The 26424-nt window shown below is 46.5% G+C and overlaps 1 protein-coding gene across 1 annotated transcript in view; it reads right to left on the bottom strand.

The window, feature by feature from the left end:
- Window positions 1–26424, bottom strand: part of KIAA1549L (KIAA1549 like) — a 730284-nt gene that overhangs the window by 447844 nt on the left and 256016 nt on the right. Inside the window, exon 3 of the mRNA XM_078680874.1 lies at window positions 1682–1812. Within this exon, the coding sequence (XP_078537000.1) occupies window positions 1682–1812 (131 nt within the window). The remainder of the gene's footprint in view (window positions 1–1681; window positions 1813–26424) is intronic.

Raw genomic sequence — 26424 nt, 5'->3', positions numbered from 1 at the left:
ACCCCAACTGTTAGACCTGGCATCTTTGGAGTGTTTTTCCCCTGACTTTTTTGCTTTTGACCTTCTGTGTTTGACTGTGTTCTGCATTTTGTTGTAAATGGTTTTAGAACTCTGGACACCTTACCACTGTTAATCAGTGCTAAAGTGCAAGTGCTACCTGTGTAAATTGTGATAGCGATTGGTTATCTATGATTGGCATATTTGATTTGCTGGTAAGTCCCTAGTAAAGTGCACTCTGTGTGCCCAGGGCCTGTAAATGAATTGCTACTATTGGGCATGCAGCACTGATTTGCCACCCACGTGAGTAGCTATGCAACCATGTCTCAGACTTGCCACTGCAGTGTCTGTGAGTGCAGATATAAACTGCCATGTCGACCTGGCAAATGAACCCACTTGCCAGGCCCAAAATGTCCCTTTTTCTACTTGTCAGGTGCCCCTAAGGTAGGGCCAATGTAGCCCCATGGGCAGGGCACAGTGTATGTGAAAGGGAGGACATGTACTGGTGTGTTTTACATGTCCTGATAGTGAAATACAGCCAATTTTGTTTTTTTCAGTAGTGCAAGGACTATCTCTCCCATAGGTTATCACTGCAGCTACATTGATTGGTAGGCTCCCTGGCCTGGCCTTAAGGCAGAGACACCCAAACTCTTGCAGGCCGAGAACCCTCCACTGGTCATGAAATAGGAATCAGAGAGAGGATTCCAAAAATATGGGGTATGCCATATCCTATCTTCCTGGCCTGCCCACGCCCATTCAGATTACTTGATCCACTATGTCCCGGTCATTCTTCTTGGTACTGGGAGTGCTATCCATGAACAATGGGCCTTCGCTCACCCCACATCATTGTCTAGATTTTAAACAGATTTGGTTTGTGTGATTGATGGTGGATCAGCGCGGCAGACAACTCGGCCTTAATATATGACAGTTATTCTGGCTTCCTCAATCCATCTCAACATCAAGTGAAGAAAAATGGGCATCTGACAGTCTCAGGATGGTGAAAGACTGTCCAAATGATTAGCAGGCCCAGGCAGGAAGGTCAAAGACGTTTCCCAGTGGCAGGCAAGGTCAAAGGCCTGGCCCAACACTCACAGGCTGCTTGGCATTGTCAGTGGGTTCTTAGGGGAGGAGGGGTGAGTGCAAAAGAGCTTGAAGACTTTGTTCAGGAATCATTTTGCAAGGGAAATACTGTGCCTGGTGAAAGGCCTGGTTTGCTCCCAGAGTTTGCTAAGCACAGCTAACATCCATATCCCGCATCCCAGGTTAAAGGCTATGCGCTGCATCCAAAACATTGGGAATACCAAGGGGTTTAATGGCTTTAATGGTGGTGTGACATGTGGAATCATTAGTCATGTCAGCGGTTACGCAACTTTTGATGTCATCTGTGGCATTATGAGTGAGATTATGAGCTTTCCATTGGGGAAGTGACCGTTGTGTAGCTCCCTATAACTGGTGAATATCAGTAGCTTTTATATTTTGAATGGTAACCATAACACACCTTAAAATGGAGATCTTTAGGGGACATTGCACATTATTTTGAAACATAAGTAAACAACCATAACGTGCCTTTAATAATTTCCTCCAATATTTTATTTGAGTGTCTGTTTATCTGTTTCAATAGATTAAATTAAAATAAAAAATAACAGTTCAACAAAACACAACAAATATGTCAGATAATACTTACAATTAAAGTTTTGTTAATTTGAACCTGGACAGTGTTTTGGAGTGCTTTTCCCAAAGCTTCCTTAAGTCCATTTGAAATATTGTTCATCATATTCACATTGTCCGTCATCAGCTTTGGAGTCACAACTAAAACTACAGAATAAGACAAAAATTTAAGAGAAGAATCTATGTGTGATTCATTGGTTATTTGCCATCACAGGAGCAGTTGTTCATAATTTCTTGGCCACTGACAATGCGTGAAGAAGTGATGGTATGGAAAGTTAAACAACAGATTAGTTTAACACAAAGTATATACTGTATTATACTGCGCTTTCATAAAGTCATGTCTATCAAAACTTAATGTGAATAATATTATCCTTAAGTATTCATCTTTCTGATTTAAAATAATAATAATAAAGTTCTTTGAGGAACATTCTTTTCTGAAATACGTACTCGCAAACCATTCCAACCGTGCAAAACGTCACACCTTTCTTTCATTGTTTGATAAAATAGACGTGGAAATTTCAGTCACAAAGAAATGGACACCCAACAATATTGGTACCTAGGCTAAAAAGCAGCAGTAACAGACTGAATGTGCAGTTCCAACGAAGGAAGTATTAATTCCACAAAGTACTGGAGATGACAGTGAATTATTTTTAGTTTTAACCCTAAGGTTAATGCAAGGCAGTTTTATTGTGCACACATATCTTTCCAGCAGAAGCCAAAAAAATCCAGCAGCTGGAGAGCAGAATTTTAAGTGATACACATAACTGTCTTAACTACGTTTTGGTAGATTTTAGTGAATTATTAATATATTTCTGCCTATTCTGCAGTGATTCTCTTTTATATGGGGGGTTATGTCCGGTAGTGTGGCCGGGTAGGACAATATTTGATTAAGAAAAAGAAGAGGACTCGGTCACAAGTTTTTGTTCTGCTATCTTTTTTATTTAGAGCAGAGGCATATACTGAGGTATTTAATCCTTAGATATGCGTTTTTTATTATAAATAGATGAAGAAAAAAATTGTATCAATTTATACATACTTCTGACAGTCCGAAGAGTTACTCACTGTCCTGCACACAGACACATATATTTACAGATGATTACAAACGTACATTACTAAACATAACAGAAAAAATGAGTGAAACATTCGTAACGATTTCAACCAAAGAATTCAACAAATAAGATTTATTCTGCAGTGATAACATTGAAAAATTCACAAGAGAGCTTTGAAATCCCCAAATCACATACCTGACTAATGTTAGGGTATTTAGTGATAGTTAATCCTGACCATGTCCAATTGATCTACTATTGATCTCCTATTGAAATTATTTTGTGTACCCACCCAGAGCTGAGTCTTCACGCACTGAACTCACTGTAAAATTCTGTTCTCACGAAAACACTGTTACAAAACATTTTGTATACAACATGCCCACAGTTAGTTGTGGTATTTGGGTCAATAGGTGATTGACTAAAGCAAGCATTTAGAAATTGATGCAAGCTAGTCTTTCGGAATCTGTAAGAAATTGGGTTGCTGGTTGAAGGGGTGAAACCTTCTCAAGAAGCAACCACAATTCTTCTCAGGGTGAAGTCACAAGCAAACCTAAATTAACAGGAGCTCAGCCCTTGGATAGCTTGGCACAGAGCAGTCAGCCTTAACTCAGAGCCATTGAGTAAAGTATTTATGCAACACTTCAAATAGTAAACACACCCTAAAAGGGTCCACCATTGTCCTGAAAAAGAGTTGGTGTCTGAGGTTATATTTATACCTCGTGCTCTTCCTCCGGAAGGTGGGAGAAGCTTCTAGAAATTCCCTTTGAAGTCCCCAGGCACACTGGCTTTCCTGCCATGGTTTCAGACTAACTACAGCCCTTTATGTGGAGGCAGCACACAGCCTATTCAAGTGTAATTAGGGCTGGGCACAGCTTCGCCCTCCCATCATGCCAAGAATGGCTCATCCAGGCACACCTAACCTCTCTATTTTGTGTGCGGCAGTCTAGGAGGAATACACAGAGCCCAACTGTCAGCCACACTCAGTCATGTGACTCAGAGACAGGTTACAGGCACAAAATGGCTAAGGCAGGAAAATGCAAACTTTCTAAGAGTAGCGTTTTCAAAATTGTAACAGAAAATCCGCCTTCACCATAAATTATGATTTTTTTATTACAATTCCAAATACACCAAACATGAACTGGTTACCTGCTCCCATTTGGAAATTACAGCTTATTAAATATAATACGGTAACTCCAATGTTATTCTATGAGAGAGGCAGGCTTTTCAGTAGTGAACAACTAATTTAAGAGTTTTTCACTACCAGAACATATAAAACTTAAACTTAAAAGTGTATGTCCTACTTTTTAAAATACACTGCACCCTGGTCTATCCAGGGCATACCACAGGGATGACGAATATGTATTAAAAAGGCAGATTTGATGTTATTTTCAAGTGCTCCCATGTATTCACTTGGTCATAGCACGCCTCGATGCGCTGCGGATCAGGATGAACCCCAATGATGAAGCATGCCCCGAAGGGGCAACCCTGGTGGGTGAGGGTTTTCTAAGAAAAACTATGTTTTTCTAATGTTTCCATCGCAGTGGAAAATTTTCCATTTTTTAGCTCTTCCCCCTCTACAATATATAACAGCATGTAATAACTGATTCTATTGTGAGTACAATAAAAAGAAAAACATAGTGAGGTTGAAAAATATGTAAATCAATATAACAGAAGGCAGTTCAACATATACAAAATATGGAAAAGATCAATAGCATTTTATAGATTTTAAAGAAAGATTGAAGAGGAAGATCAAGGAAAGAAGAGAAAAGGGGGAAAAGGACAATGTTCTTAGCCTACTCAAGAGGGGAGTCAAACTATAATTGTAAAACGTCAAATAGATCGCTCAACAGTCATAAAAGAAATAAGTAAAATCAAGGAGGTTTAAACGTCTTAGTTGCATCATTGATATTTACATGTTGTTGAGATAGAAATGAGGAAAATGATAACCAAAACAGATCTCTTTTAATTTAATGTTGAGTGGAATGTATACATGCTGTATCTAATCGATGAGTATGGCATAATATTTTCCACCATCTTATAAAGATAACATTGCTGGTATCTTTCCAACTAGATTAAATAATTTGTAATGCAACAGCATTGCTAGTATCTTTCCAACTAGATTAAATAATTTGTAATGCAATAGCAATTAGTAAATCAACAAATTTTCCTATCATGACATTGCTGTGCCAAATTTCGGAGGAACCTACTAGAAAAATATGTTTCTTATCAAATGGAAATGTAACAGAACATATATCTGTAATCTTTTACCAAATTTGTAACCACAATAAGTACACCTACGGACATTCAAAAAACATATGAAAAAGGTCACTGTTCTCCATCTTACATGACCAGCATTTAGCTTCATTAGAAGTTTTTGACTTAAAAAGTGAAATAGGGGCGAGAAACAATATATTATAACAGTACAAGATTTGAGTAGCACTTGCACAGCAAGATGTGGAATGGATTTTAGTCCATATTCTACTGCATATGTGTAGTGAAAAGATGTGTTGAAAATCAGTTTCCCATTGTAACTCAACCTTTATTTTGATCTATTAGCGGGAAGTGCATTGAGGTGTTTGAATACATAAGAAGCTCACACTGCACTGGAGAAAGTGAGTAGATGCAGTATCTTGGTGGGGTTGATCTAGAGATTGCAATGAGGAGATAGAAGGTGTCAGTAGATCTTTGAGTTGTTCATACTTGATACCATTTGTTGGGGATGAATTATAAGTCTTTTGCATTTCAAAAAAAGAAATAAACCCCTCATCTAAGAAAAGTTGATTTATTGTAATGATACCCTTTTGTACCCATTCTTTCCAAAAAAGTATTCTATTCTTCAATTTAATATTTTTAGTATGCCAAATGGGGGAAGCTCTATTTATATATGAGCGTGAAAGAAGGGACTTGACAAAGGAAACAGAATAAGTAGTGGTGGGTGACAAGAAGGTTTTGGGGGGTTGTGAAAGAAGTGCTACATTACATACACGGAATGAATGTTATTATGTATTGCTCTAAACTGTGCCAAATGGTATGTACTGGGGAACAATCCTCAAAGATATATGTCCAGATCTGCTTGAGGGTAAAGGCTGAATGATATTTGAAGAAATTTGGAAAGTTAATCCACCCAGGAACTTAGGATTTTGAAGTTTATTAAAAGATTTACGTCCTCTTTTGTTATTCCATAAAATCTTTACTACCATACTATTTGTAAGGATTGCAAACAATTCTGAGGAGGGTCCACTGAGAGCATAGATAGATAGAAATTAATAATCAGCAACATCATCATTTCTGGTGGTGTCCAGTCTGCCCCACCAGATAAAAATGATAGGGACCATTTTTCAGATAAGGTGAGCAATTTATGTTTTTCTATAGCCATGTTAATAGATACTGTGTCCCATATTGAGTTAGAGTAGTGGACGCCTAAGCATTTCATGTGCCCAGAATTTCATTTAAAGCTAGAAGTCTGAAACATGTAGTTCCTTTATTAATTTTCAATTATAGATGTAGTAAGATGATAGTAGGATGGTAAATAAGATGGAAGTAAGATAGTAGTGTAGCCCCACCAGGAGCAGTCTCCCTCTGCTCAGCCTCTCATCCTCAACTGACACTCTCACCAAGCCCTAACACCAACATTCCATGACATCACTCAACATTCTCCCGGTCAATCAGGCTGAACAGATGGGAGAATATTGATGCAAAGAAAGAAGAGAGATATTCACCTTGCAACATATCCTCTTTCTTCACAGCAACAAAAGAACAATACAAGAATAAGAAGCAGAGAAACAGATAGAAAGGAGTATTATCTGAACGTGATAATACATATAAAGAAAATGCAATAATGGAATAACATAAAATGCAAAACAGTGCAATAATGCAATAACATAAAATGCAATGCAATAATATAACAGAATTAAATGCATAATGAAATAGCATAACAACAAAGCAATAAAAACAGCATAAAATGCAAAAATACACTAAAACAGAAACTAGATGCAAATCAATGGCACGCACACCATCCTCATTTCTCACAAAGGAAGTCAAAACAAAACCTGTGCCAAGAAAATGTGCACACCTGAAGAGACATAAAGTCACAGGCAAAGCAGAAGAGAAAGCAAAGCACATACAACATAAGTACGCCTGACGTCTCAGGCACACCTACGCTCCAAAGATCCCATCAACAGCAAAAGAAGAATAGATGGACAAACAAGAGCCGTGAAGTAAACAGCGAACCAGCACTGAAAAAAACTGACATGACCAAAACAGAAACGTAGAAAAATACATGTGTAACAACGGCTACTCAACAAAGAAGACACCAGGAGAAGTACTGGGATACACTCACCCAAGAAAAGTACAGGGATACACTCATCCATGTAAACAACAAGAATGAAACGGGATAAACTCACCCGTGTAAACAACAAGAATGAAACGAGATACACTCACCCGTGTAAACAACAAGAATGAAACAGGATACACTCACCCGTGTAAATGACATAAAATAATATGGGATACACACACACCAAAGAAAACATATGAAGTGAAGCTGAGACATCACTCAGCATTCTCCCAGTCAATCAGGCTGAACAGATGGGAGAATATTGATGCAAAGAAAGAAGAGTGGAATTCACCTTACAACACACGTCTTTCAGACTAAATGTATTATGGGGTAAAACGTCCAATTTATCAATATTAAGGGCCTAATTACGATGTTGGTCGGAAAACCTCCGACTGCTGGTTGGAAGCTATCCAACGACATGGTAGGTTTAAACTCTGCCTGCCGTATTAGGATAATGGTGGTCAGAGTTTAAACTGGCAGGGAAATCCGACTCGGTTCTGACGGCTTCAAGGAGCCCGTCGGTCAGTCTGAACTTTACCATAATCCCCCAAGGACGGCATTTCCCCTGTCTGGATTATGATGTTGGTGTCAGACAGCCAATCCATGTCAGCTTATCCGACATGCATTGGCTGTCAAAAAACCGACTTTGGGTGCTCCTAGTAGGGCTCCCTTTCCCCCTGGCCCTCCGCATTTGGGCCTTAGGTGCCCCCCTCAACATCACTGCATCGTGTGGCAGGTGGCAGGGCGGTGTCAGCCTGCTGCACAAGCTCCTAATGGAAAATGGATGTTTGCAACCGCATCATGTGCAATTGCATCCTAGTGGGGATGTTGGAACCACTGACCTAGGGTTGGCGGTTCGTGCCCGGAAATGGTGTGGTCAGAGGCAACTTCGACCAACATCGTAATTAAGCCCTAAGTTTATATCCAGAGACGACTGAATATTCTGTCAGTTAGTGAAAATATTCAGTGATTGTACGAACTGGATCAGATACAAATAATAAAATATCCTCTGCATAAGCAGTAAATTGAACTTCAATATCCTTATTTTTATACTCTGAAATGAATATGGATAAACACATCTTTTCAAAGAAGGGTTCTAGAGCTAAAATAATTAATAAAGGGGTTAAAGGATAACCTTGCTGACTACCTCTATGTACTTGTAAATATTAAGATTGCAATCCATTGATGAAAATAGAGGCATTGGGAGAGGAGTACAGCAAACCAATATGTTTTACAATTTGTTGACCAAAATTGGGCCATTTCAGAAGTCCAAACATATAATTCCAATGAACACGATCAAAAGCCTTTTCTGCATTGAGTGTGATTGTTGCAATAGGATTAGTGAACGGTGATAAGTGTATGATATTAAAAAATGTCTCAGAATTATTTGTAATAGATCTAACTTTTACAAAACATAATTGGTCAATGCCAGTTATTTCAGGAATAATGTCGTTAAGGTGCGAAGCTAAACTTTTTGTGAAGAACTTAAAGTAAGAATTAATTAAAGGAATAGATCTGTAGTTTCCACACTGAGACAGATCCTTACCCATCTTAAGGATCAGACAGAACATAGCTTCGAAAAGGTGCTATTTACCCTGTTTATTGAGGGGAAGTGTTGAAATAATAACAGCAGTTGTGGAATCCAGACTGGGGAGAACTGCAAATGGAATCCAACCAAAAAAAACATCTGGACCCACAGCTTTGCTTTTGGGGAGATTCTGTAGGGATGCCTTAATTTCAGCATTTGAAAGGTATGTCCCCATTGAAGAAAGGTCAACTGAGCTATTTTGGTGTTTGGGAATAGAATAGAAGAATTCATCTAAAGCCTCTGTCGATAGAGAATGTTCTTGGGTGAATTATTTGGTGTAGTAATCCAAAACAAATCCAAAATTCCATGATCTGTATGATGCATATTACCGAGTTTATCATGAACCATAGTAATGTTAGATTTTTGCTTTCTGATTGTAAGACAACTAGCCAAAGTTGTTTTACCTTATTACGACCATCATACAATTTTGCATTCATTTGCAATAAAGTCACACAAGCACTTTTAGGGGATATTCTGTTAAACTCCAATTTGGCCTTTGTCAAATGAATCAAAGTAGATTTGTGATTAGAGAAAAAATATTCATGTTTAAGTTCTTTGATATGTTGCAACAAAGCAGAAGAGTCCTTCGAAAAGTTTATTTTTTTATTGCGACATAGTCCATAATAAAGTCTCTGGCAGTTGCTTTAAAGGCATTCCAGACAAAGCTCATGTCTGTATCATCAATTAGACTGGTATAAAAAAAATCAGTGGCAAATTGTTCAAATCTCTCACAAATGTACGATGACTTAACAAGGCATCATTAAATCTCCATCTATTAGGATGGGCGGTTTCCAACAATAAGTCTATCTCAACAGTAAATGGGGCTACACATGTGTTTCCTAATAGAAGACAGTAGGTGTTATATCCTGCATCTTGGAATCTGGGAAGGGCAGGATGCAGCTGGAATGGTGTGGACACTAGGAGATCCCCCCCAATGTTAGATCTGGGGGTCTCTAGTTGGCAGAGGTAGGTACCACTGTCCAAATAGGGACCCTTGCTTCTAGTCAGGGCAAGGAGATAACCCTCTGAGATAACCCCTGCTCACCCTCTAGGTAGCTTGGCACGAGCAGTCTAGGCTAACCAGAGGCAAGGCGTAAAGTATTTGTACCAACACTCACAGTAACACAGTGAAAACACCACAAACTGACTCCACAACAGTTTAGAAAAATAAAGGTATTTTTAATCTAAACTACACAAGACCAAAACGACAAAAATCCAACATACACAGTTCAAGAATATGGTTTCAAAAAGAGTTCTTAAGGTTGCGTTAAAATTCTTCAAGTTGCTGTAAAATAAACCACAGATGCGTGAAAAGTTCACAGTTGCGTCACGTTTACTCACAGTACCTTTAGTTGCAACAAAGTTCCAAAAGCAGAAGCTTGTGCGGTGTTAGACCTGGCATCTTTGGCGTGGTTTCCCCCTATCTTTTTGCCTCTACCTCCTGTATTTTCGATGCTGTGCTGGATTTCGTTTTTGCTGGTTTAGATGCTTTGGACACTCTGCCACTGCTGATCAGTGCCAGAGTGTAAGTGCTCCCTATGTAAAGTAGTATTCTGATTGGATATACATGTTTGGCATATTTGTATCACCATGAAGTCCCTAGTAAAGTGCACTGGGTGTGCCAGGGCTGGTGATGACAAATGCTACTAGTGGGCCTGCAGCACTGATTGTGCCACCCACAGGAGTAGCTCTAAAATGGTGTCTCAGGCCTGCCACTGCAGTGCCTATGGGCAGTTTAGAACTGCCATGTCCTCCTGGTCAGTGTCCCCACTGACCAGGCCTAACCCTTCCCTTTTTGTGCACATCTGTCACCCCTATGGAAGGCCCAAGGTACCCCCCTGGGCAGGGTGCAGTGTATGTAAAAGGTAGAGCATGTACTAGTGCAGGTGACATGCTCTGGTAGTGAATGGCAGCCATTTTCGTTTTTCACTACTGTAAGGCTATCTTGCTCCATAGGTTAACATGGGGGATGCTGGCTACAGTGGTTAACAGCATTTCTTCCCATAGGAACGAGATAGGACATAAGTATCTAGTATCCCTGAACTCAGAATTTAATAACACATCTTTTAGGAAATGTTGTTTTTAAATCCTGTGTTTGAGAACAGCACTTTTAGAAAGTTGCTGTTCTCTTGTCTGACCCTTCTGTGTGCCTGGGCCTGTTTGTGTATTGACTGTCTGGTTTGTGAGTGACAGGGGCGGGGGAATTCCCCAGCAGGCTGGATGAGTCAGCACTAGGCTGAATGACTGCATTTGCAACTGGAGTGGTGGGAGGAGTTAGCACCTGGGCTGAATAGGGCTGTGCCTGCCTTCCACAATGCTGGCTCCACCCCCCTGCTGGGCGGCTGAGGACCCTGCCCCTCACTCTGAAAGGAAAGATGCAGCCAGCAAAACAAAGTGCTCAGGATCCACCCAGAACTGGTTCAGACCGGGCTCAGGGCCCACATGCACCAAGAGAACAAAGACTTTAGGGGTATAAGTACAGGACCCCTGACAACAGAAAATTAGATCATCCTGGAAATCAAGAAGGAAGCTCCGTCAAGGAGAAAGCTGAAACTGAAGAAGGAAGATTGTCCTGCTGTTGCTCTGCTGGACTGACCTGTTGCTTTGCTGCCAAGGAGAGGGGAAGGACTTTGCTTTGTGCTGTGTCCCCTTGCTTGAAGGAATCTCCAAGGGCCTGAGAAGAGCTGGCTCCCTGTTTTGAAGTCCCAGGAACAAAAGGACTTCACCCCCAGCTTCCCTGAACTCTGCTGAGAGAGTTCTGTCCTTCCTAGAGTGCTTGATCCAGTTGTGGGGCCTCTGGAGGTTGGACCTGTGCTGGGAAGCTTGAAACTAAAGCTTGAGTGACTTTTGAAACTGAAAAGTGTTGCATCGCTCGCTTGCGGAGCGCATCCCTGACAGTGCGAGAAGTTTCCCGCCGCTACGGAGATCGAGATCGGACGTCGCATCCTTCGTTTGCGGGACGCACCGGACCGGTGCGGGAGAATCGAACATCGCTGCGAGTGTCGTCGCAGAGCCTGTCGTCGCTGGGTGAGAACGCCGCACCGCTTGCTTGCGGACCGCATCACGTCGCTGCGAGTGTCGTCGCAGAATCATCGCATCGAGGAGCTGCGAGAGAAAGGATCACCGCTGGACCGCGCATCGTCGCCCCGGAGATCGTCGCAGCACCTACGAGATCGTCGCATCGTGCCTTTGCGAGAACAGACTTCCTACGGAACCTACGCACCGGAATCCATACAAGTGGCCTTCCTCCCCGTACAGACCGGATTCGTCGCAACACGCCCGCTGCTGCAGCGGGGCTGTCGCATCGCCTCCCCAGGGTCTCAGGAGCAACGCATCGCTTGTTTTCCACCGCACCAGCTTCTGCTTTTGGAACTTTGTTGCAACTAAAGGTACTGTGAGTAAACGTGATGCAACTGTGAACTTTTCACGCATCTGTGGTTTATTTTACCGCAACTTGAAGAATTTTAACGCAACCTTAAGAACTCTTTTTGAAACCATATTCTTGAACTGTGTATGTTGGATTTTTGTCGTTTTGGTCTTGTGTAGTTTAGATTAAAAATACCTTTATTTTTCTAAACTGTTGTGGAGTCAGTTTGTGGTGTTTTCACTGTGTTACTGTGAGTGTTGGTACAAATACTTTACGCATTGCCTCTGGTTAGCCTAGACTGCTCGTGCCAAGCTACCTAGAGGGTGAGCACGGGTTATCTCAGAGGGTTATCTCCTTGCCCTGACTAGAAGCAAGGGTCCCTATTTGGACAGTGGTACCTACCTCTGCCAACTAGAGACCCCCAGATCTAACATTGGTGGTCAGGCGGTGGGATTTGAATTTGTATTTGTACTTGACCCACAGTAATTGGTGTACATCACTAGTGAGTGCAGACCACTACGCCACCGCATACTACTGGTTTTTGATTTTTCTATTTTTGAGTAACTCTTCCAAGCATCATGTCTTTGAATGGGAAAGCACCCAGTAAGGAGGCGGAAGTAGAATTGGAGTTTGCCATTGGAGATTTGTATTCATACAAAGTTGAGCAACTTAGGAAATTCTGCCTTGAGTTTGAGTGCCCCATAAAGAGCGCCTACAGAAAGGAGGAGCTGCAGAGAATCTTGAAGGCCCATTGGGAGGCACAAGAGGGAGATGATGATGTAAATGGAGGGAATGGTTTTCAAGTCAAAGATCTGCCAGTGGGCAGAGTAGGCTCAGAAGCTGGCAGCAACCACTCCGGTAGGGGCCTCACCCCAGAAGAGTTACAAGAAAATCAGAGAATGAGAGAATATGACTTGGAAGTCATGAAAATGAAACTGAGGCAATGGGAATTGGAGAAAGAAAGGGCAGCGGAAGACAAGAGAGAGGCTCGTGCCCTAGAGGAAAAGAAATTGCTTTTGGCTCATGAGTTGAGCATGAAAGAACTGGATCTTAAAGCCAAGGAGGTGGATGCCAGTTCAAATGGTGGCAGCGCGCAGCCAGTGCATGGGGGTAAAGTATACATTCCCAAGGACCTGGTACAGAATTACCATAGGGGTGAGGATATTTATGCCTGGTTCACTTCGTATGAAATTGCATTGAAGATGAATGGTGTGCCTGATCAGCATTGGGGGGCGGGCCTGTGGAAACATTTTGAGGCTTCTGGGAGGAGTGCTCTAGAGCCCTTAGAATTAGCAGGTGCCATGACCTACCCCAATATGAAGGAGGCCTTATGTCTCAGGTATGGCCTTACCCCAGAGCAGTACAGACTGCAGTTTAGGAACTCCAAGAAGAGAGAGTCTGAGACTTGGATGGAGTGTGTGAATTTGTACTCGCGTGCACTGGAAGGTTGGATGAAGGGCAGTAAAGTAACTGATTTTAAGGGGTTGTTGCATTTAATCAGTTGGGAGCACTTGAGTAGTCTTTGTGTTCCAGAGCTGCGCCAGCATCTTTTAGACAGCAAGCTGACAGACCCCATTGAGCTTGCTAAGGAGGCGGACCGCTGGACCAGTACCAGGGTCCACAGAGGAATTGTGGGTACCACAGCCAAAGGTGGGCAGGGTCCCCAGCAGAAGAGTGGGGGGGACAAGGGTAATCAAAAGGAATTCTCAGAAGGGCCCCAAAATAGTTCCCAGGGAAAGGAATCCCAACCCCCCCAAACCTAAACAGCCATGGCCCTCTAAGGGCAGGCGGGACAATAAAGAGAACAGGGGCCCACCTACCTGCTATCACTGCAATGAGGTGGGCCACATAGCTCCAAAATGTCCCAAGAAGAAGCAAGCACCCACTGGTGCCCCCGCCCCAGCGTTAGCTAGCGTAGCTTTGGGAGGGGATTTGGTTTCCAGTGATTGGGGGGAGCTAGCAGTTATGACCCTTGTCTCTCTAGGAGACCAAGAGGTGGTCCAGGAAACCTTACTGCCCTCTAACACTAAGAAATATGGGCAGAAGGTGACCATCAATGGGAGGGAGATTGAGGCTCTGAGAGACACAGGAGCCAGCGTGACATCCGTGAGGTGTCAGTGGGTGTCTGAAGAGCAAATCATCCCTGGTGTACTCCGCCCTGTAGTGGCAGCTGACAGTTCAGTGCGCTTCAGCAAGCTGGCGCGTGTTCCCTTTGAATGGGGGGGAGTCTCTGGTCTGTTGGAGGTAGTTGTCAGTGATGCCTTGCCTGTAGACTGTCTGTTAGGCAACGACCTGGAGAGTTCTCCATTGAAGGATGTGGAGCACAGAACTCATTTGGAGATGTTGGGTCTGCCTGCGTGGATCTGCGTGACCACGCGTGCTATGGCAGCCAGTAAGGGCGATTCAGCAGAACTGGAGCCTGAAACAGTGGCCCAGAGACCTGCCAGGAGAGGAAGAGGCAGAGGGCGTGGGAAACCAGCCCCAGCCGTTCCCACGGTCCAGGAAGGAGCAGAACCTGAGGGGGATGCCCTGGAACCTACAGGGGAACAGGTAGCCGAACTGGGAGACTTGCCTGAGCTGACCCATTGGCAGCAGGAAGGTGGTCCCTCCAGGGAGGAATTCTGCAAGGCGCAGAAGGAGTGCCCTTCCCTCATTGGTCTGCGGCAACAGGCTGTAGATCAGGCAGCAGGTGGAGCAGCCAGAGATCACTTTATCTACTGGGAAGATGACCTACTCTATAGCGAGCCTAAGTTTGCTGAGCCCGGTGCAGCCGTGTGCTGGTGGTACCCGAGCGCTTCAGGAGCTTCCTAATGGGTCTGGCTCATGACGTGCCTCTTGCAGGACATCTGGGGCAAGACAAGACCCTAAACCGGCTTGTCACCCACTTTCACTGGCCCCAGATGAGGAAGCACGTTGGTTCCTTTTGCAGATCTTGCCAAACCTGTCAAGCCAGTGGCAAGACTGGAATGAAGCTGAAGGCCCCCCTTCAGCCCTTCCCAGTGGTGAGCACCCCTTTCGAGCGGGTGGGCATGGACATCGTAGGGCCCCTGGACCCCAAGACAGCCTTAGGCAACAGGTTCATCCTGGTCTTGGTGGACCATGCCACCCGGTACCCGAAAGCCGTCCCTCTCAGGACAATCACAGCACCCGTGGTGGGCCATGCATTGATGGGGATCTTTTCCCGTGTGGGGTTCCCCAGAGAGGTGGTCTCCGACCGAGGTACCAACTTCATCTCTAAGTACATGAAGTCTCTGTGGGAGGAGTGTGGGGTAACTTATAAGTTCACCACTCCTTTCCACCCTCAAGGAAATGGGTTGGTTGAAAGGTTCAACCGGACCCTGAAAGGTATGATTATGGGCCTAGCGGAGCCCATGAGACGCAAGTGGGACGTCTTGTTACCATGCCTGTTGTTTGCCTACAGGGAGGTGCCTCAGAAGTCCTTAGGGTTCAGTCCCTTTGAACTCCTGTATGGCCACCCTGTTAGAGGACCTCTCTCACTGGTGAAGGAGGGTTGGGAAAAGTCCCGTGGGAAAACCCCCCAGGATGTGTTCAGCTATGTGCTGGCCATCCGCAACCAGACACAACGCTTCAGGAAGCTCGCTCAGGTGAACCTGGAAGCAAGCCAGGAAGAAATGAAAAGATGGTACGACCAGAATACCACTCTGGTCGAATTTCAACCTGGGCAGGAAGTGTGGGTGATGGCGCCAGTGGAGCCTTGTGCGCTCCAAGACAAGTGGACTGGGCCATATGAGGTGGTGGAAAGGAAGAGTGAGGTAACCTACCTGGTTAACATGAAGACTCCCAGGCAGCCCCTGAGAGTCTTGCATGTGAACCGCCTCAAACCACACTTTAAGAGATCTGAAGTAACCATGCTCCTGGCTACAGATGCAGGAATGGAAGAGGATAGTGATCTTCTCCCTGACCTCCTGGCAGTTAAGGAGCAAGATGGGTCAGTGGATGGTGTGGTCCTCTCACCCACCCTGACCCCAGAACAGCAGAGTGACTGTCGCCAAGTGTTGGGTCAGTTCTCCTCCCTGTTCTCCCTGACCCCAGGAGTCACCAACTGGTGCATCCATGATGTGGACACTGGAGACAGTCTGCCTGTGAAACAGAAATTTTACAGGGTAGCTGACAAGGTCAGGGCCAGCATCAAGGAAGAGGTTTCCAAGATGTTGGCGCTAGGGGTGATTGAGCCCTCCAGCAGCCCCTGGGCTAGCCCAGTGGTCTTGGTACCCAAGAAAGCTGCTACCCCCGGTGGCCCTCCAGAACTCCGGTTTTGCGTGGACTACCGTGGGCTCAATGCGGTCACGAAGACTGACGCACACCCCATCCCCAGAGTTGATGAGCTTGTGGATCGGTTGGGAGCTGCCCAGTACCTCAGTACATTTGATTTGACTTCGGGGTACTGGCAGATTGCCTTAACTGATGGGGCCAAGGAGAGGTCTGCATTTTCAACGCCAGAGGGGCACTTCCAGTTCCGTGTCATGCCCTTTGGGTTGAAGAATGCCCCTGCCACATTCCAGAGACTGGTTAACCAGGTACTGACCGGGCTGGAGGAATTCAGCGCCGCATACCTGGATGACATTGCTGTGTTCAGCTCCACGTGGTAGGAACACCTGCAACACCTCTGTGAAGTGTTGAAGGCTCTGCAAAGGGCAGGCCTCACTATCAAGGCCAGCAAGTGCCAGATAGGGCAGGGATCTGTGGTGTATTTGGGACACCAGGTGGGGAGCAGCCAGGTGGCGCCCCTACAGGCCAAGATTGATACCATTCTGGCTTGGGAGCCCCCCAAGACCCAGACGGAGGTGAGAGCCTTTTTAGGACTCACCGGGTATTACAGACGGTTTGTCAAGGGATATGGCACCATTGTCGCCCCCTTGACAGAACTCACTTCCAAGAAGTTGCCCAAAAGAGTTGACTGGACTGACGCCTGCCAAACTGCTTTTGATGCCCTGAAAACTGCAATGTGCACAGCACCGGTGCTCAAGGCACCTGACTTTTCCAGTGAGTTCATAGTTCAGACCGACCACAGGCCCCTCAGATGGTTAATGCAGATGAGGGGTGAGAATCTAAAGCTGTTGAGGTGGTCCATCTCCCTACAGGGAATGGACTTTACGGTGGAACACCGCCCTGGTACAGAACACGCCAACGCTGATGGTCTGTCCAGGTTTTTCCGCCTTAGTGAAGAGAACTCCCAAGAGGGTGGGTAGTTCTCCCCACTTTCAGCTGGAGGGGACACGTGTAAGACCTGGCATCTTTGGCGTGGTTTCCTCCTATCTTTTTGCCTTTACCTCCTGTATTTTCGATGCTGTGCTGGATTTCGTTTTTGCTGGTTTAGATGCTTTGGACACTCTGCCACTGCTGATCAGTGCCAGAGTGTAAGTGCTCCCTATGTAAAGTAGTATTCTGATTGGCTATACATGTTTGGCATATTTGTATCACCATGAAGTCCCTAGTAAAGTGCACTGGGTGTGCCAGGGCTGGTGATGACAAATGCTACTAGTGGGCCTGCAGCACTGATTGTGCCACCCACAGGAGTAGCTCTAAAATGGTGTCTCAGGCCTGCCACTGCAGTGCCTATGGGCAGTTTAGAACTGCCATGTCCTCCTGGTCAGTGTCCCCACTGACCAGGCCTAACCCTTCCCTTTTTGTGCACATCAGTCACCCCTATGGAAGGCCCAAGGTACCCCCCTGGGCAGGGTGCAGTGTATGTAAAAGGTAGAGCATGTACTAGTGCAGGTGACATGCTCTGGTAGTGAATGGCAGCCATTTTCGTTTTTCACTACTGTAAGGCTATCTTGCTCCATAGGTTAACATGGGGGATGCTGGCTACAGTGGTTAACAGCATTTCTTCCCATAGGAACGAGATAGGACATAAGTATCTAGTATCCCTGAACTCAGACCCCCTGACAACAGAAAATTAGATCATCCTGGAAATCAAGAAGGAACCTCCGCCAAGGAGAAAGCTGAAACTGAAGAAGGAAGATTGTCCTGCTGTTGCTCTGCTGGACTGACCTGTTGCTTTGCTGCCAAGGAGAGGGGAAGGACTTTGCTTTGTGCTGTGTCCCCTTGCTTGAAGGAATCTCTAAGGGCCTGAGAAGAGCTGGCTCCCTGTTTTGAAGTCCCAGGAACAAAAGGACTTCACCCCCAGCTTCCCTGAACTCTGCTGAGAGAGTTCTGTCCTTCCTAGAGTGCTTGATCCAGTTGTGGGGCCTCTGGAGGTTGGACCTGTGCTGGGAAGCTTGAAACTAAAGCTTGAGTGACTTTTGAAACTGAAAAGTGTTGCATCGCTCGCTCGCGGAGCGCATCCCCGACAGTGCGAGAAGTTTCCCGCCGCTACGGAGATCGAGATCGGACATCGCATCCTTCGTTTGCGGACGCCCTTTGCCTTGCTCTCCTGCCCCCCTTCACTCATGGGGGCTGCTGTAGTGCTTATAGCGCTGGGAGAGCGCTTTCTGTGGACCATTTCTTGCTGTAGGGGTCTACTCTGGGGACCTTTGGCGCCTGGGAGCGCTGTGCTGTGATCCTAGCGCTTGAGAGCGCTCCTGGCTGCATTTCGAGCGTTTCGTTGCACGCATTTTGCGTGAGGATTGGCGGGTGCCACCCCACTTATTTGATTATTTAATTTGCGAGGGCCCACCTCGCTTATTTTCTACTTTATTTTTTATCTTCGGCTGCCCACGCCGTGATTGCCGTGATGGCGATACTTTTATTGTCTGCCCGCCTGCCTGAGCTAGAGACGGGCCGCCGCGCTGCCCGCAGCGACCCGGAAGTGACTGGCCGGCCGGCCAATCCGAGCGCGGCCGGCCGGAAGGTGCCGCCCCCAGAGTCCGGGGAGAAGGAAGGAGCTGTGTGGGTCGGTGCGGGGCTCCCGTGTGCAGAGGGAGCCCCGGAGAAGCAGAGGAAGCATGGCGGCCGGTTTGCAGGGCTCCCGTGATGCGAGGGAGCCCTGCTGCATCTAGGAGACCGCCGCCGCCGGAGAGGAGCCTTCCCCAGCAGCTGGTGAGTGTCCCGAGGCTGAAGGGGGGGGAGAGGTTCCTTGCAAGTGACGGTGCCTATGTAAGGCAGCGCCGGGCATGAGACAGTCAGGGCGGCCCCGGTTGTGCAGTGGGCCACCCCAACATTGAATAGAGCCAAAGAGGCTCTGGGGGCATTTTCTCTGGAGGCAGAGTCCCCCGAGGGACTCCAACGACGAGGCCAAGTTGTTTGTAGAGCCTATTAGGCTCCGGGGGTATTGTAGAGAGTTTGAGCCCCCAGAGAGGGACTCCCACGATGGCCGCATTTGTTTGTTTAGAGCCCCGAGAGGCTCTGGGCCATTTTTGAGATATCGAGCCCAGAGGAGGGCTCCAACGACTCCGCAGTTATTTTAAGAGCCTGCTAGGCTCAGGGGCATTTCTGTGGTCCGAGCCTGTGTGGCTCCAACGGATTTGCGAAGTTTATTTAAAGAGCCTGTGTGGCCCTGAAGCAGTTTGATTGGATTCTCAGCTGCCCAGCAATTAGTGGGCAGCTGCACCGTTTAGGCGCAATTTCAGGAGAGAGTCCCTGTGTGGGACAGAGAGGGCACAGTGGTGCCAGGCCTTCACAGCTGCGCAGCACTTAGTGCCAGCTGCTACGTTTAGGCTTTCTTTTCTTGAGACTGGCGCTGCATGGCAGCGCGCCCTGACATTGAGACTCAGGGCATTCTAGCCCCAACAAGGCCAGAGGGCCTAGGGACTGCCACAGGTTGTGGCTCATGTGAGTTTTGCGCAATTGCTTGTGCTGGCACCTCTGAATGTGTTTTGATGCATCACGTGTTTTATTTCCCTACACCGCTGAATGTTAATGCATCATGTGTAATGTTCCTATGCTTATACCCCTAAATGTTGGTGATCCTTAGGTGGTTGTTTTTTTCCTAGTACAGGTGTTGCTAGTGAGGTCTTGGTTCCCTGCGCAATATTCCTAAGGTGGTTAGGGTTGTGTAGGAGGTACTTACCCTATACCAGTAATTACTGGTTGTGTGCTACATTTTCTAATTGGTTCTAAAAGTGTTCTATGTGCTAATTACTATTCCTAAAAAGTGATGATTCCTGACAGTGGTCCATGTGGCCCTGTCTTATACATATCCCCTGTAAATTCTGCCCGTGCCTGATGGCACATTGTAAAATGTGAGTTCTTATCTAATGTGTTTTTGGTATAATACAAAGGCTATTTTTATATAACCTTGTGTGGAGTTTCCTTTGTGGTGGGCCTGGGAGTTGTTGCTGGGTGCGCGCGCAAACACTTAATCTACATAGCCTCCAAGTTTAGCCTGGCTGCTCGCGTCACGTTACCTAGAGGGTGAGCAGGGGTTATTTTGGTGTGTGACTCCCTTGCCCTGACTAGAAGCAAGGATCCCTATTTGGACAGTGGTACCTACCTCTGCCAACTAGAGACCCCCAGAACCAATTACTGTGGGTCAAGTACAAATACAAGTTTAAATCCCACCGCTGCCACCAATGTTAGATCTGGGGGTCTCTAGTTGGCAGAGGTAGGTACCACTGTCCAAATAGGGACCCTTGCTTCTAGTCAGGGCAAGGAGATAACCCTCTGAGATAACCCCTGCTCACCCTCTAGGTAGCTTGGCACGAGCAGTCTAGGCTAACCAGAGGCAATGCGTAAAGTATTTGTACCAACACTCACAGTAACACAGTGAAAACACCACAAACTGACTCCACAACAGTTTAGAAAAATAAAGGTATTTTTAATCTAAACTACACAAGACCAAAACGACAAAAATCCAACATACACAGTTCAAGAATATGGTTTCAAAAAGAGTTCTTAAGGTTGCGTTAAAATTCTTCAAGTTGCGGTAAAATAAACCACAGATGCGTGCAAAGTTGACAGTTGCGTCACGTTTACTCACAGTACCTTTAGTTGCAACAAAGTTCCAAAAGCAGAAGCTGGTGCGGTGGAAAACAAGCGATGCGTTGCTCCTGAGACCCTGGGGAGACGATGCGACAGCCCCGCTGCAGCAGCGGGCGTGTTGCGACGAATCCGGTCTGTACGGGGAGGAAGGCCACTTGTATGGATTCCGGTGCGTAGGTTCCGTAGGAAGTCTGTTCTCGCAAAGGCACGATGCGACGATCTCGTAGGTGCTGCGACGATCTCCGGGGCGACGATGCGCGGTCCAGCGGCGATCCTTTCTCTCGCAGCTCCTCGATGAGATAATTCTGCGACGACACTCGCAGCGACGTGATGCGGTCTGCAAGCAAGCGGTGCGGCGTTCTCACCCAGCGACGACAGGCTCTGCGACGACACTCGCAGCGATATCCGATTCTCCCGCACCGGTCCGGTGCGTCCCGCAAACGAAGGATGCGACGTCCGATCTCGATCTCCGTAGCGGCGGGAAACTTCTCGCACTGTCGGGGATGCGCTCCGCAAGCGAGCGATGCGACACTTTTCAGTTTCAAAAGTCACTCAAGCTTTAGTTTCAAGCTTCCCAGCACAGGTCCAACCTCCAGAGGCCCCACAACTGGATCAAGCACTCTAGGAAGGACAGAACTCTCTCTGCAGAGTTCAGGGAAGCTGGGGGTGAAGTCCTTTTGTTCCTGGGAGGACTTCAAAACAGGGAGCCAGCTCTTCTCAGGCCCTTGGAGATTCCTTCAAGCAAGGGGACACAGCACAAAGCAAAGTCCTTCCCCTCTCCTTGGCAGCAAAGCAACAGGTCAGTCCAGCAGAGCAACAGCAGGACAATCTTCCTTCTTCAGTTTCAGCTTTCTCCTTGGCAGAGGTTCCTTCTTGATTTCCAGGATGATCTAATTTTCTGTTGTCAGGGGTCCTGTACTTATACCCCTAAAGTCTTTGTTCTCTTGGTGCATGTGGGCCCTGAGCCCGGTCTGAACCAGTTCTGGGTGGATCCTGAGCACTTTGTTTTGCTGGCTGCATCTTTCCTTTCAGAGTGAGGGGCAGGGTCCTCAGCCGCCCAGCAGGGGGGTGGAGCCAGCATTGTGGAAGGCAGGCACAGCCCTATTCAGCCCAGGTGCTAACTCCTCCCACCACTCCAGTTGCAAATGCAGTCATTCAGCCTAGTGCTGACTCATCCAGCCTGCTGGGGAATTCCCCCGCCCCTGTCACTCACAAACCAGACAGTCAATACACAAACAGGCCCAGGCACACAGAAGGGTCAGACAAGAGAACAGCAACTTTCTAAAAGTGCTGTTCTCAAACACAGGATTTAAAAACAACCTTTCCTAAAAGATGTGTTATTAAATTCTGAGTTCAGGGATACTAGATACTTATGTCCTATCTTGTTCCTATGGGAAGAAATGCTGTTAACCACTGTAGCCAGCATCCCCCATGTTAAACTATGGAGCAAGATAGCCTTACAGTAGTGAAAAACGAAAATGGCTGCCATTCACTACCAGAGCATGTCACCTGCACTAGTACATGCTCTACCTTTTACATACACTGCACCCTGCCCTGGGGGGGTACCTTGGGCCTTCCATAGGGGGTGACTGATGTGCACAAAAAGGGAAGGGTTAGGCCTGGTCAGTGGGGACACTGACCAGGAGGACATGGCAGTTCTAAACTGCCCATAGGCACTGCAGTGGCAGGCCTGCGACACCATTTTAGAGCTACTCCTGTGGGTGGCACAATCAGTGCTGCAGGCCCACTAGTAGCATTTGTCATCACCAGCCCTGGCACACCCAGTGCACTTTACTAGGGACTTCATGGTGATACAAATATGCCAAACATGTATATCCAATCAGAATACTACTTTACATAGGGAGCACTTACACTCTGGCACTGATCAGCAGTGGCAGAGTGTCCAAAGCATCTAAACCAGCAAAAACGAAATCCAGCACAGCATCGAAAATACAGGAGGTAGAGGCAAAAAGATAGGGGGAAACCACGCCAAAGATGCCAGGTCTAACAGTGTGGTTGGGATGCTGTGGGATACAAGGTGCAGGTGGTTCCAAGAAAGACAGTTAGACAAATAGAGAGCTCTTCGTTGCTGGTTATGATAATTGGCTGCTCTTTTTGTGTGGAAATAAACTTACTTTGAAACCATCATTCTGGAGTTCTTTGTTACTACAGTAGGTATTGTAAAAGCTAGTGTTGAGCATATAACACCTGAGTCCTGGCATTGACCGTGAGCACTGATGGAGGCGACTCACATGGCACATGTGAGGGGCACTTACAGAACTGATTTCTAATTCGAAGAAGAAGTGGATTGAAAAATGTCTTTCCAACAGATTAAGGGGCCTATTACGATTGCGGTTTTTCCGCATCCTCCGGGCCGGCGGAAGCCACCGCTGGCCCGGAGGATGCGGAAAAACCGCAGCGGACCCACCAAAGACCCACCGCCACATTAGGATGGCTGGTGGGTCCTGGTTTCCGTCCGCAGCTTTTCCGCCGCGGTTGGCTTACAACCGTGCCGGAAAAGCTCTAATATGGTGGCGGTGTCTCTCAGATACTGCCAGCCATATTAGGATGGGGATTAAAAAATGCTTTTCCGCGGCAGGTTTTCCGCCGTGGAAAAGCATGTGGAACTTCACTGCGGGGGCCCGTTGCGGGCCCCCTGGGTGAAGGGGGGGTAAGGGGTGCACATGGGGGTACCTGTGGTACCCCCCTGCATTTGTATGCAGAAATCGGCAGGAACCGCACGGTGCCTGCCGCTTTCTACATACAAATGCAATGTATGCATTTTTACCATTGCGGCGGGTGCAGCTTGAAGCCGCACCCGCCGCAATGGTAAAAACAGAGGATGTGACCGCCAGGGTGGCGGTCACATCCTAATTGGACAGGAGGGAACTCCGCAGGGATAGGATGCAACAGGAATCTGCTGTCAAGACGCAGACTGAGGAGCAGCTATGGACTGAGATGTTTGAAATCAAGATAAGAAGTACGTCTACTTAATTAGTGAAACCCTTGCATACACCAGTGCTAAGCTGAGATCAAGATCAAAGCATCTACGAGCCAGTCCTGTGAGCTCATTGGTTAGACAGTAGAGGCTCTTGCAGGCTGCTCACTGACTGAAAAACAAGAATGTTTAAGACAAACCTGGCAAACTATCCCTTCTGATGCATTGAACAGATTACTTCTTGTATCATGGAATATAAAACTCTTCTTCCCAAGAATCTCAAATACGCTCTGGAACACCCTGTAAATCCTCTGCTGCCATCCTAGGCTCTCAATCAACCTATCGCCAAGGGCAACATCCATGTTGGGTGCACAAGAGCTCTTCTTGCTTGTCTTCTTCCCAACATTGTCACACAGCTCATTAATGTGCACAAAAAATGCCATCTCTCATTTCTGTCACTTGGTTCTCAGACACAAATCAATTACACCAAAAGCAGTCTCAAAACCCGAAAGCAACATTTTGCAATTTCTTAATCCCTGTTAGGGTCTGCTGTGAGATACAGATGCAGCAAGAATAATTTCCTGATGCTGAAATGATTAGGCCCCGTATTGGTGATGCAGTAATGACCTGGTTGGGATTTCTTGAGCTGCCACTGGCCCTAGCCTTGTATGAGAAGTCAACACGGTGCCACCATAGTGACATAAAATCATGTGCACCTGTTACTTTTTTGTGTTTTGGACTTGTCTGTATATTCGTACATTTTAAAAACGTTATTGAAAAATACTTTTAAATCGCTATACGCATGGTCATGTTTTCCATTTAACAGAACCAATACAACAGAGCGAATTTCAGAAAGGCTGAAAACGAATACCATTAAATTTCATATCACATTAAACTTGTCTCAATGTTCTTTGTTCTGCGATTAGCATTGTGTGACAATGGCACAAAATCCCATTTTTGGTGGCTTAATAATTGCTAACTGTCAAGAGCGCAGGTGAAATGATATCATTAAAATAGTTTACTCCATTAACTTTTTCATTATAAACCGAGATGGACTATCTCAGAATAGTTTTACAGATTAATTGATTTTATTTAGTGTCAATGTGATTTAAATACTTGCATTGCTTCGTTTAAAAATTAAATAACATGTTTATTGTTTGATACATTTTAAAATCTTTCTTTGGACTGTTAAAAATGATCTAAACATTGATTTTGATTAATCAATCAAAAGCCAGTTTTAAACCGATCTTCTTTTATGGCCTATTAAATCTGGTGAGAATGCACTGCCCACAGCAATGCCCATATACCCTGGCCAGAGTGGCCATGGTCGATAAAGAGCACTCGAGGTACTTAGGGGGTCATTATGATGGCGGTGAACCCACCACCGACAGCCTGCCGGTGGCGGATTCACCGGCATCGCAAAGCACTTTTTCTTCTGCCAGATGACTATGGCGGGCGGTGTGCATGGTGGAGGGAATGTCCACCCGCAACGGGTCCGACTCAGGCAGTCGTTATGATTGCCTGGTGGACCCACCCCGAATCTACAAAATGGTGGCGGTGTCTAGCAGGCACCGTCTGCCAGATTATGATGCTGCATCCCCGCCAGCCTGTCTATGGTATTTCAATCGCCATTGACAGGCTGGCAGGGATGTACTTTGGGGTCCTGTTACTAGCCACCCCTGTGCAGGGGCATGTAGGATTTTGGATTTGCACTTGGGGGGCACCTTGGGTGCCCCCTACAGTTCCCTGCACCAGGTGGCAGGCACCAAGTGGTGCCTGCCATGCTTTAACATTGCAGCAGGTGCTACAGCTACCAGCACCAGACGCAATGTTAAAGATAGTAGATGGGCATGGCCGGGTGGATGTAATTCACATTGGCTCCGGGTCAGCGAGCTGTTTATAGGGCTTACCTTAAGCAATTTTGTCGCCAAACGGGAGTGGAGGTCGAGATGACTCATGCGGTGAGGATGGTACCGGTGTAAGAAGACGAGTGGTGCCCGAATTACGGCTTCTTCCAAACTTGCAGCGCGAGGAACAGAGCAAGCATCCCACAAAATGGCGGCAGCGCCCAGGATCACCGCTGTTGTATGCTGTAGCAGCTGCCATTTCTTTTAATCGTGATGCAATCCTCCCCTGATGAGCAGGAATAGCGGAGGGGAGCAGCGGGAGGAATCAGTCATGCAGAGAGATCAAGAGGCGGAGAGACTGCGTGACTGCAGGTGCCCTCCTGAAGCCTCATGACCGCGACCATCAGGAGTCTTGTTCTGCCAGCGTGAGCGGCCACCTTACAATGAAGAGGCCATCCTTGGGGGGCAGAACATGCCTAAATAAAGTGTGGGGGCCTGGGGCTGAGATTTGTACCGGAGGATCCCAAATAGGATGTGCCTGACTTCTATATGGCGCCCAGGCAAGACTTGCTTGACCTTAACATGGCGCCTGCTGAATAGAAAAGCATCATGCAGGATTAAGACTAACTGCCGCACTGGGAATCTTCACACAGAACCAGCAACGAGCGGGAGCTTTGATATCTCCACCCCCAACGGAAAGAATGGGTACCAGCTTTGGATTTTGTAAGTGCTAAACCTAGTCCTAAGTATTGGGGAG

This window comes from Lissotriton helveticus, chromosome 3_1 (assembly GCF_964261635.1).
Source record: "Lissotriton helveticus chromosome 3_1, aLisHel1.1, whole genome shotgun sequence".
In the NCBI taxonomy this organism is placed as follows: Eukaryota; Metazoa; Chordata; class Amphibia; order Caudata; family Salamandridae; genus Lissotriton; species Lissotriton helveticus.
The sequence above is the reverse complement of the archived record's forward strand: the minus strand, read 5'-3'. Positions and strand labels throughout refer to the sequence as shown.